This window comes from Natrix helvetica, assembly GCF_964273705.1.
Source record: "Natrix helvetica genome assembly, chromosome: 2".
NCBI classification, from domain to species: Eukaryota; Metazoa; Chordata; class Lepidosauria; order Squamata; family Natricidae; genus Natrix; species Natrix helvetica.
Genome location: NC_138552.1, coordinates 266,313,221 through 266,326,149, shown reverse-complemented (window position 1 = coordinate 266,326,149; position 12,929 = coordinate 266,313,221). Strand labels below are relative to the sequence as shown.

Below are 12,929 nucleotides of genomic sequence, written 5' to 3'. Positions count from 1 at the left end.
GGTGTGGCTTGGTGGGCGTGGCAGGGGAAGGATGCTGCAAAATCCCCATTCCCTCCCCACTCCTGGGGCCAGCAAGTGGTGGTATTTGCCCGAACTACTCAAACTTTCTGCTACCAGTTCTCCAGAACCTGTCAGAACCTGCTGAATTTCACCCCTGAGGCAAATCCCAGGATTCCATTATGATGTCATCACAAGTGATTTAGGTAGTGCATGAGGTCACATGGGGCAGAGGAAATGTGGGTCATGCTTCTTCTAGGCAAATACATTTCTTCTGAGCTACACGGTGAATATTTGTAGGAAGTTCTTTGTTCAGCATTAATGTGGAGGGCCCCTTTAAAAAGATGGCAAGATGCAGCTGCTTGTACTTCTGTTTCTGGTCTCCTCCATGACTGTCTCTTATGCAAGTAGGTGGAATCCTTTCTTAATGTGTTTATTCCATACATCCCAGAAGGAAAAAAAAACATAATTTTGGAGCTGTCCACGCCATACTGTATTATCACAGAGGACTGGCTAAGACATACAGTTCCAATGAGCTTACACTTAACTTTCTCACACTTGGAAAATGCGCACAAATTTAGAGGAATGAATTCCACTTTTTTAAAACAGAATTGAGAACCTTGCCTACTGTTCCGATTTCTTCATGTGGCCTGAGTCCCAAATTCAGAGCCACTTCCTGGACAGTACCAAGAATCAAAGAAGGAACCCCAGCAGGGACATCTGAAACCCTACTCTGGCAGGTCAGCATTCGAACCAAAGACAAGGTTATCTGCAGAGGAGCAATTCTGAGCAGCTGGTGGATCCTGTCTGCAGCTCACTGCTTCACGGAGGACCTGTGAGTATTGCACAGAGAAGCTGTAAGAAAGATGTCCATACATTTGTGGGAAGTGCAAACATATTTAGAAAAATAAGGAGTGGTCACACAGACTCATAACAATTGAGTGAGAACAATGGTGGATTTCTACTGGTTCAGACCAGTTCGGCCAAATGGGTAGTGGTTTGGCAGCCTGGGTTGCTGGAACTGGCAGTGACCTAGGCCTGCCACACCCCTGAACCAGTTCTCTGGGCAGAACCAGTTCTTTGGGCAGCCTGCCATCTTATTTTTCGCTTCTGAGCATGCGCAGAACAATTTTGATTGAGCATATTAAGCACACATGTGTGCAGTGTGCACACGAACAAACCAGCAGTAGTGCCTGCCGGAACCCACCCCTGAGTGAGAACTGAAGCAGGCTAAATAGATGTGGATGCCAACTGACTGCAGAGGAGAACTAACCAAATGAATTAGGTAGGAATAGAGCTTTGAAGAGGAGCAGGTAAATAATTAAAAAAAACCACTTATCATTCATATTCTCACCACCAGTCCTCTACAGCAGGCTAATTCAAATTATCCTGCCTGCTCTACTTTGTTGCTTGAAGCAATTTAGGTTGACCTCTTTTTCTCTGTTCAAGGTCCCAGGTACACCAATCCATAGGCCATTCCATAGCGCTCCATGGCTTAGGACCTAGTTACTTGCGGGATCGTATTCTGCCCCATACATCCCTGCGACCAATTCGCTCGCACAGAGAGGGGCTCCTCCAGGTGCCGTCCGCTAGACAATGTCGTGGGGCGGCGCCTAGGAGTAGAGCCTTCTCTGTGGCGGGCCCAGCCCTGTGGAATGACCTCCCTCCGGATATTAGGAATACCTCTGACCTCCGCTCCTTCCGTATTAAGCTTAAGACCCACCTTTTCCAAGCAGCTGGCCTGGCTCAACTTTGATTTAACCATATCGCTCCTGACGGGTTTTTAACTGGGTATTTTAATTATATTTAATTTCTAGGGGTTTTAAATACAGTATTTTAATTGTTTTTATCAATCGATCTCCTCCTTATGTATGTATGTATGTTTTAGTGTACCTTTGTTATATGTTTGTTTTGTTTACATATTTATTTCGAATGTTTCGTTGTACGCCGCCCCGAGTCCTTCGGGAGAGGGTGCGGCTAAGAAATAATATATTATTATTATTATTATTATTATTATTATTATTATTATTATTATTATTATTATTATTATTATTATTATTATTATTATTCCAAGGTGGGAATTCAAGGGATTTTGAAAAAAGGGTAAAACTGAAGGATAGGTTCAAAACAACAGATATACTCATCCTTTAGAACATTTTTGCACTAAATATACCATTGACCCAACTGAACAATATGCCTTATATTTTGGATTGGTCAGGCCACCTCTTGGGGTTTGAATATGTTTCAATAATGTGTTGCCTCCATCTTTGTTCCCAAGTTCTTTAGATCTCCCCATAGTGGTCATCTTGCATGGGGAGCCTTCAGAGGAAAAGAAGTTGGATGTGATGATCATCCATGAAGACTTCAACAGTACCAGTCTCAGAAACAACATTGCTTTGATCTTATTGGATTCTCCCATCAACTTCAGTGAAAAAACGACACCAATTTGCTTGCCCCTGTTGCAGGACCTGAGCATATGGCAAGACTGCTGGGTTGCCACATGGAAGACTGCGATGGCTGGTACTGCATTTTCTAATCCAACCAGGAGCCAAATGGCCTTCCTCTAAATTTATCACTTTGACTACAATCTCAATTTAGGGAGGAATTTGCGAAATGGAGATGGGGTGGTATTTTAAAGCTTTGGCTACTGATGACCACTTCTCTCACTGCACTGTGCTTTGGGGAAAAACAAGTTTTCCTTTCTTTTTTTTTGTCCCTTCCAATAAGAAAAACTTTCTAACTCTGCCTTCCATGAAGTTTGAAACCAAATCAAAGAAAGGGCAAGAAGAATTGCATCCTACTCCTTACTCTAATTTGGCCTGGAAACAAGTTAGTTAGCCCTGAGTCAACTTTTTGGAGTAGGCCAGGTTAGGAAACTCACATCAATTACTGGCACTCTACTTTATTATTATAGGTTGGAGTGGCAGACTCTTGAAAGCTGGGTACAGATTATCCCTTTTACACTAAAGAGAATTGAGATGGGGAAATTCTGTGTTGCTTTCCTCACCCACCCACCTATCTTCTCTACTTCCTTCCCCCATCTAAGGCTAAGACGGTATTTACTTAAAGGTTACTGAGTTCCTTCTTGATGGCCATCTCCCACCCCCTTTCAAAATAAGGGATTATGAAAAAGCAAACATTTGTTATCTAGAAAGGAAGAGGGATAAAAAGAGTATTTACAAAAAATACAGTCCATAGTAACAGGGAAGGTGAATGAGCAGCTTCAAAAGGAACAATCAAGAGCGGAAATGGAAGGTTTCCATGAACAGTGTCCTTTCTGCATGAATTCAATCTAGAAAGCCCCATGCTTTTAAATATTGGTTGTTGCTATTGCTTAACAATAGACATTGGTGGGAACGCTGGTTCCAGGGAAAGGGAAAAAAGTAAAATAGCAGCCAACTTCTCTGTCCCAACTTAGGTTGCAGACAAGATTAAAGGGAAGAGCTCCCTAGCATCGGTCCCTCAATCAGCTATTAATTAGGGCAGGGCATTTTTGTAGCTGGGTGTATACAGTACGTGTGTGTAAGTACAGCACATAAGGGTATGCATATATATTCAGGTACTGTTAGATACAAATGATTAGGCACCCTTGTCAAATTGTAAGTTTCTATGATTTATTTATTTAGCCTATAGCAGTGATGGCTAACCTTTTTGTTGTTGGGTGCCAAAAATGTGAGCGGGTGTGTACAATAGTGTGCTTGCATACTAACACACACACACACACATGCACATGTGCGCGCGCGCACACACTCACACGCTGTAGTAACTTTTGTAAGGTTTGAGGAGTTCAAAAAATTATATATACATTTTAGGTTACATATGAAAATACATTGATTCATAAGAATAGAAAAATTCTGTGGGGCAGACAACCCTCCCCTGAATGTGACTGTGGTGGGGCTCTTCATCAGACACTGGCCCACATAGGGACTAGCTGCCATTTGAGAGCTTATACAGGAGGAAAGGCAGACTTTCGTCAACAAACAAATACTGCACTTAATTGGATAAATGGCCTAGATATTAATATATGTGTTTCTATGAATCTCTAAGTGAATAGAAGCTAATATAATCTCTATGCCATGCAAAGTAATGATGCTTTGCTATCAATTTGGATTCATATATACATTATTTATTGGCAGTTGTTTACAGATTCAAAATAAGAAATCTGTGTATGTGGCAGGTGCAGCGTTGACCCTTCCTTTGGCAAAAATAGGTTTTCCTGGAGCCAGCCAAGAATCTTACTTGCTAAGATTTGGAACGTTTCCCCATCCTTCTGCACCAAACTCTTTCATTTTAGAAATATTGTGAGGGAATTTTTATAAAGTCTCTAATCTGGGGGTTGTGGAGGCCTTTTCAAAACCTTTACCTTTGTTCCTGCATTTCCTAATTAATTTGGAGGTGTGTTTTGGATTGTTATCTCACTGAAGGAGCTGTTCGTTTTTTCAGTTTTGGTTCTTCACTGACTGTGGGACATCAGTTTGAAGATGAAAGAAAAATCTGTGCCTTAACTCTACTTTGAAGACTGGTATAAGTTATATACATTAGGGGTGGGTTCCGGCTTATGTTACTCCCTGTTCGCTTAGGGGTGCGCTGCGCATGTGCTTAATGCACACTACATGAACATGCGCGGTCGTTAAAAATTGCTTCTGTGCAGAAGCAAAAAACAAGATGGTGCCGCGCTGCCAATAGAACTTATTCGGGGGCGGGTCTGGCTGAGTTACTACCTACTCGGCCGAACTGGTCCAAACCAGTAGGAACCCACCTCTGATATACATGTATATATACCAGGGGTGTCCAAACTTGGGAACTTTAAGACTTGTGGACTTCAACTCCCAGAATTCCCCAGCCAGCATGGCTGGCTGGGGAATTCTGGGAATTGAAGTCCACAAGTCTTAAAGTTCCCAAGTTTGGACACCCCTGGTATATACTTTCAACTGGCTCAAGAGTGAACTTTTAAGGGGTTTTCAAGGATTTCCACAGATGATTTTAGCTAATCTAACTCATTACAGATGAGTTAATCTAATCTAACTCGTTAACGTATTTTTCCTTCTTCCTAGAACAGTATTTGTCAACTTTGTCAACTTGATGTGTGAACTCAACTCCCAGAATTCCCCAGCTAGCCTGCTAGCAACTAGCAAGCTGACTGTGGAATTCTGGGAGTTGGTTCATGTCCCTTAAGGTTGAGAAACTATGCTCTAGAAAATGTTGGAAAGTCTCTCTGACTGGATGATTTCAGCAGCACAGTCTTATTGTTCTGCAAGGACCATAGAATAAGGGAGTATGGCAACAACATGCTGCCCACACACTTCAAGCTGTGCACCCCCTTCCCTTCTTTCATAATCTATGAGGCCAGGATCCCTTTGTATCATATGAGAGCAAAGCTGGCATCTCTGACGTCATTCCATGAAATTGGCAGGGCTGCTCCTTGTTTACGGTGACAGGACCATGATGTTTCTTAATGTATTCTGCCCTGTGAAATGCTGCGTGGCTGATTTCTACCCATTATTGGTTGATTCTAAACTGTTACTTGGCCTTCACCCTTTCCTTTTGCCTGCAGATAATGTTGAGAAATTAACCCACATATTAAGGAAGGTAAAAGTGACTCTAATTGACAGAGACGTATGTTCCAAGGAAATCCAAGGGTTGATCGGGAATGTCTTCTGTGCTGTTTCTAAGGAAAACATGGAGGAGAACTGTGAGGTACACTTAATCTCATCTTGAGCTACTAGAAGAACCCAATATCTTTTGCACAACAGACTCGTGCCCATTTTTTGTTATTCAACTTTCAAACAGCTAAGTAAGATATTTTAGGAAAGTATCAAGCTAAAAGTGTTCCTTAGTGCATAGGGATATACAGTATTAAATTCAAGCCCACAATATTGGAGACCAAATATACAGAAAAGAAGAAAAGACACATGATTATTTCCTTTGCTTGTGTTTCTTCTGCTTTTCCCATCCTTTCTTTTCTTTGATATCTTTGTGGTCCTTTGACTTGTTTGTTAGCTCTTTAAGCAACAAAAACAGGAGCAAGGGTTTTGCTACAACAGACAGATCTTGTGTATTTTGTGTGGGAGAGGAAGAATTCAGAAGCTTCAGGGGTTTATTATAATTTTTTGATTGTTGTTAAATAGAACAGTTAAATAAGATTTTGAAGGCAAGGAGAGGGCCGTGGTTGGAGGAAAACTATGTTTTAAATCATTTTTTTATTATGCAAGACTATCCCTTTTGGTGTTTACAATCCAAAATCCAAGCCAGGAGAAATAAGACATGGAAATTAAAATGGAGACTAGAATATGTAGGGAGATAATATACAATACAATACAATAGTAGAGTTGGAAGGGACCTTGGAGGTCTTCTAGTCCAACCCCCTGCCTAGGCAGGAAACCCTATACCATTTCAGACAGATGGCTATACAACATCTTCTTAAAGACTTCCAGTGTTGGGGCATTCACAACTTCTGGAGGCAAGCTGTTCCACTGATTAATTGTTCTAACTGTCAGGAAATTTCTCCTCAGTTCTAAATTGCTTCTCTCCTTGATTAGTTTCCACCCATTGCTTCTTGTTCTACCCTTGGGTGCCTTGGAGAATAGCTTGACTCCCTCTTCTTTGTGGCAGCCCCTGAGATATTGGAACACTGCTATCATGTCTCCCCTAGTCCTTCTTCTCATTAAACTAGACATACCCAGTTCCTGCAACCGTTCCTCATTATGTTTTAGTATCCAGTCTCCTAATCATCTTTGTTGCTCTTCTCTGCACTCTCTCCAGAGTCTCCACATCTTTTCTACATCGTGGCGACCAGAACTGCATGCAGTTATTCCAAGTGTGGTCTTACCAAGGCATTATAAAGTGGTATTAACACTTCACGTGATCTTGATTCTATCTCTCTATTTATGCAGCCTAGAACTGTGTTGGCTTTTTTGGCAGCTGCTGCACACTGCTGGCTCATATTTAAATGGTTGTCCACTAGGACTCCAAGATCCTTTTCACAGTTACTACTACTGAGCAAGGTACCATCTATACTGTACCTGTGCATTTCGTTTTTGTTACCTAAATGTAGAACCTTACTCTTTTCACCATTGAATTTCATTTTATTAGATAGTGCCCAATGTTCAAGTTTGTCAAGATCCTTCTGTATCTTAAGCCTATCTTCTGGAGTGTTAGCTATTCCTGCCAGTTTGGTGTCATCTGCAAATTTGATGAGTTCCCCATTTATTCCCTCATCCAAATCATTGATGAAGATGTTGAAGAGTACTGGGCCTAAAGCAGAGCCTTGGGGTACTCCGCTGCATACTTCCCTCCATGTAGATGCAGTTCCATTGAGGACTACACGTTGAGTGCGGTTGGTCAGCCAGTTACGAATCCATCTGGTGGTGATGCTGTCTAACCCACATTCTTCTACTTTATCTAGTAGTAGGTTATGGTCTACCTTATCAAATGCCTTACTGAAGTCCAAGTAAACTATATCGACGGCATTCCTCTGGTCCACTAATTTTGTCACATTATCAAAGAATGCAATAAGATTAGTCTGGCATGATCTGTTTTTGACAAACCCATGTTGGCTTTTGGCTATTACTTTATTTGCTTCTAGGTGTTCACAAATTCGTTGCTTTATTATTTTTTCCAGAATCTTTCCTGGTATTGAGGTCAGGCTGATAGGTCTGGAGTTTCCTGGATCTAATTTTTTCCCTTTTTTGAAGATGGGGACCACATCAGCTCTTTTCCAGTCCTCTGGTAGTTCCAGGATCTCTGAAAGATATAATTCAGTGGTTCTGAGATCTGTCTGCTAGTTCCTTCAGAACCCTGGGTTGTAATCCATCTGGTCCTGGTGATTTGAACTTGTCTAGGGTAGACAGGTGCTCACTTACCATTTTCTTCCCTATTTCAATTTGTGTTCCTAATCTGATTTTTGTGGTGCTGTTTTTGGTAGGTTGGACTGTTTTATCCCTTTGTGTAAAGACTGATGCAAAACATGAGTTAAATAGTTCTGCTTTCTCCCTGTTGCTTGTTATCTTCTTGCCACTTTCTCCTAGCAATGGACCAATTGTTTCCTTAACTTTTTTCTTGTTTTTAACATGTTGGAAGAAGCTTTTTTTTGTTGTTGTTGTTAATTTTTACTTTTGTGGCAAGCCTTTCTTCATTGTGAGCCTTAGTTTTCCTCACTTCATCTTTACAGGCTCGGGCTGTTTGCTGATATTCTGCCTTAGTTATGTCCCCCTCCTTCCACTTTTTATACTTACCTTTTTTGTCTTTCAGTTTGTCAGATGGTTCTTTATGCAGCCATGCTGGTTTCTTTTGGGAGCTGTTATTTTTCTTCTTCATTGGTATTGTGTTAGCCTGGGCTTTTGTAATCTCATTTTTCAAAATTTCCCAAGCTTCTTGAGTTGTTTTCCCCTTGAAGATTCTCATCCATGGAATTTTCCCCAAGCTCTCTCTAAGTTTATTGAAATTAAATTTCTTTTAAATAATTTAAATCCTTTTAGCTGTATGTTCCATTTGTCGGTTTCATCCCACCAAGTTTCTGTAATGGCAATAATATTGTATCTGCCCTTTTTTACTTGAATTTCTAATTCACCCTGTTTATTCCTCATACCCTGCATTGGTGTATAGACATTTGAGTCCATTTTGATTGACCTTGTGTTTACTGTCTACATAATCTGTGTTATGCCTGACTGCCCCTATTTTCTTGCCACTTGTGTAATTCATGCACATGGTATGGCAATCACTATTAAATGCTTGATTTTACTTGACAGCAGGAGTGATAATCTTACCCACACAAACATCTATGTTACATGCACTTATAACCCTATGAATGTTAGTTTGCTGGGGACAGAAATGTTCTGTAGCTATTAATTCTCTGTCCCCACTCTTCAGTTTAAATGTTTATCAAGAAAATCTGTGAATTTAATGCCAAGTAACTCAGTCCCTTTCTTGGATGGGTGCAATCCATCTCTTTTGTACAGTTTTTCATTGGACCAGCTGCAGACATCATGCCTAATAAAACCAAAGCCTTCCCTTTTACACCACTCCTTTAGCCACACATTAAACTCTGCTACACGCTGGCCCTTCCCTTTTTGTTCTTTATATACTGATAAAACTTCTGAAAAGATAAGCCTACAACCTATACTATTAAGTTCATACCCCAAGTTCTGGAAATCATTCTGCACAGAAAGTACATCTTTCTGGGATAGATCATTAGTGCCAAGATGTATAATAGCATCAACGTCACAGTCCTTACTTGCATTCTTGACTATCTTAGGAATACGCCTCTTGTCTCTGCTGGCAGTAGCACCTGGCAGACACCTGACCTCTTTTAAAACCTCCATATCCTCTCCTAAATTTACATCCCTTACGATTGAATCACCAACCAGAAGGTGACTTCTCTTTTTTTATACCTTGCTCTTCTTCTGCGACTGATGTGTGATACCTGGTTCCCCATTTCGCCTTTCCGAAGAAAGTTCTTCATTTTGGACCATGATCCCCTGCTTATTTGAGTCATCATTATCAAAACTACCTTGACCTATCTCTTTAGTGTCCCCATTAAGGTCAGCAAGGGCACTATATCTGTTTTGCTGGGTCACAGCAAAAGCTTTGTGTTTATGGTTCACAGCTCTCAACCTGCCAGATCCCACAGCTGTCCAGACTGCTCTTCTCCTGCAAGATCTTTGTGGCAGAGGGGGCTGATAGCATGGCATCTCCATAGAGTGGAATGGCTGAACGTTTCATTTGGGTAAAGTTTCATTACAATTTTGACAGATTGGTTGGTATAAAATTTTGGAGAAAGCTGATCTTTGCCTGCTGAGGCAAAACTCAATATGACAAAGACACCTTTGATTGTCCACGATTAACATATTGTTTTGAACCCTTCAAAGCCTTTTGCATAGGAATTTGGGCTATTTCAACTATACTTTTATTTCACCAGGTGGAGAGTGGGAATCCCCTGTTCTGTGATTCTGGAAGTAACATGAAATGGTTTGTGGTTGGCATAGCAAGCTGGGGAGGTAACTGTGACCCAGAGGCAAGCCCCACAGTCTACACTGCAGTCTTCAGCTACCTCGACTGGATACAAAAGGCCACCGCACAAGAAGGAAAGCCCTTTATTCCCGAAGGAGTGGATGACATTGGACCTTACACTCAAGTCTTTATCCCTGATTCTGTTGCCGGTTCGCCCCTCCTTTCAATGACCAGCGCAATTGCTCCAGTTTTGCTACTGATGGATCCAGTTTACTGAACTGAACTCCTTTTTATTGTAAAATTCTGATATTGTGTATTGATCTGCCCCCAATCCAGCACCATCCTAATGCATTGGACAAAGATTCCTGTCCTGCCAGAAGGATGATCGGAGCCTGTTTATCTGATATTTTCAGAAAGCAAATATTGGAAAAGGTTGCTGGGACGCAGCTATAACTCTCAGCAGAGCCTTCTCGGACTATTATATATGTATAATAAATAGGTTTTTTTAAAAAAAGAATTAAAGCTTTTTGTACTGAAGTAAGACCACTTCCTGCACAATTCCGAGCATTATCTTTATTAGCCATTAAAAGGGACCCGGGTGTATATTTTGTGCAAGATAGGGAGACATCCTGTGGCCACACTGGATATTGCAGGACACTAAAGATCTCAAGAAATACTGATACGTGTATAAAAAACCTTTGTGGTGACAATTCAGGGTGATCCTACATCTGCTTTTCCTTTTGGGAGGCCCTCCAGAATTTATTATGCTTGGTCTTCTTTCATAATAGCACTATCCTGATTGGTAACTTCGACCAGAATCAACCTTGATCTGTTGGTATTGCAGCATCATAGATAAGGCCCCAAGATATTTGGCTATCATTGATCATTTTATCAATAATTTTTTGATTATTGTTCAATAATTTGATTAGTTGATCGTTGTATGAAATTGTATTTTGGGAAGAGTTCTGGGATGCAAAAGCTGTCCTACAACGGCTGGGGATTTCAGAGGAAGGTGAAGGTAATTTGGATTCCTAGTCCCAAGATATTGCAGTCACCATTAAAATCTGCCGTAAGTCAAAGGGAAAGTCAGTTTTCTTAAATGACTCTCTGCAGGTAAAACCAACACCCAGGCTTATGCAAAAGCCTGTTATTCCAGGGACTGCCTGCAGGTAGTTCTTAGGCCTCTGGAAAAGACTTTCAAATGAGACTCCCTCCCACTGCTGTTGCTGATTGGATTTGTATGGAAGAGATATTTGCAGCCCTGTTACAAGCTATGATGGTTTTTAGCTTAGGGCAGTTCTCCTCCCTCCAATCTTGGCAGCTTGAAGATATGTAGACCTCAACTCCCATAATTCTGTAGCCAGCTTTATTTATTTATAAAATGTATTTGTTAGATCGAGTGAATGAAGGCACACTCAGGCTTCAGAGTAACAAACAGCTCTTTATTAGCACAAGTCAACTATGTACAATCCAATGAAGGTTCAGTCTGACAGCAGCCCTTTTATAGAGAGCTGTCAGACCCTTCGACCAATCGGATTGCATCTCTGTTCCCGCCGGAACAGAGGACCTTGGTGTAACCTATTACCAATGTTTCTGGTATCTAACACCCCTCCCCTCTTAGATGGGCTCAACCAACTTGTGACGTAGTCATGCAGGTAGGTGGGCTTTCTGGTGGCAGGTAGCCACTCATTCTTCAATCTCCCTGTCCATGTTAGGCCACCACGCGTAACTCCTGGCCAAAGATTTCGTCCTGACAATTCCAGGATGCCCTACATGCAAGGCCTCTAATACTGCAATGCACAGTTTGGGTGGAACAATGACCTGGTCCCCCCACAGTAAACAACCATTTATTACTGACAGTTCATCACGTTTGCTGTAAAACATTTTAAATTCAGACCTCACAGGCCCCTTGGGCCACCCCCTCCACACCCAGTTCAAAACCTGTCAGAATGTAGAGTCTTTTGCTGAGTGGCTGGCGACGTCATAAGACGAGACAGGACCAGCCTCAAGACACTCAATGAGGAGGACTGGTGTCTCGGGGGTAGGGTCTGCAAGCAGTTCAGGCAGTGGGCATCAACTCAAGGCATTGGCATGCCCCAAGGTAGAGCCAGGTCGATGGACGAGGCGATAACTGTAGGCCGCGAGGAAGATTGTCTATCTGGTCATTCATGGTGACAAAGAAGCAGGGGTAGGCCGGTCCCCAGCCAGCAATCCCAGCAATGGTTTGTGGTCTGTGATAAGTTCAAAGTCAAGGCCATAGATGTACTCGTGGAACCATTTCACACCGGCAACTGCAGCCAGAACCTCACGGTCCAGTTGGCTGTAGTTCCGCTCGGCAGCAGACAATGTTCGTGAGTAGTAGGCGATGGACGCCTTGGTTCCATTGGGCATGCGGTGGCCGAGGATGGCTCCTATGCCAAATGGGGAAGCGTCGCACATTACAAGTGGCATTACAAGTGGCAGGGTCTGGCTATATTGGACCAAAAGCATGTCCGCTGACAGCAGTTTCTTCACCATGGCAAATGCAGCTGCTTCAGCTCTGCAGTTCGGTCTGATTGTGAGTTGTAGGGATGTCCTGGATTGCCTTATTTTTTTTGTTGGTCAGGTGAATCCCAGAGCCATCGATGAGGTACCCTAGGAATTCAATCCTTGGCACGTTAATTTGGCATTTTTCTTTTTTAAGACGGAGGTCTTTGTCTCTAATTCTGGCCAGAACAGTTCCCAATCTTTTAAATAATTGCGCCTTATTTGCAGCCGATACCAATATGTCATCAAAATAGGGGACGACTCCTGGAATCCCCTGCAAAAGCTGTTCCATGACGCTTTGGAACAGTCCAGGGGCGATACTAACTACGAACTGAAGGCAGGTGCATTTGAATGCACCCCTGTGCGTCACAATGGTTTGGGCCTCTGCTGTTGCGCCATCTATAGGCAACTGCTGGTATGCCTGCACCATATCTAATTTTGCAAAAACTTTTCCGGGG

General features: G+C 42.1%; 1 protein-coding gene across 1 annotated transcript; it reads left to right on the top strand.

Moving 5' to 3' along the window:
* Positions 1 to 349: 349 nt before the first annotated feature.
* LOC309387456 (serine protease 55-like) lies at positions 350 to 10,465 on the top strand (the record flags this gene model as incomplete). Its single annotated transcript, XM_081943937.1, has 5 exons — positions 350 to 404; positions 682 to 832; positions 2,276 to 2,517; positions 5,552 to 5,694; positions 9,914 to 10,465. 5 exons carry the CDS (start codon positions 350 to 352, stop codon positions 10,220 to 10,222), a joined length of 900 nt encoding a protein of 299 aa, XP_081800063.1. The 3' UTR covers positions 10,223 to 10,465.
* Between the last annotated feature and the right edge of the window lie 2,464 nt (positions 10,466 to 12,929).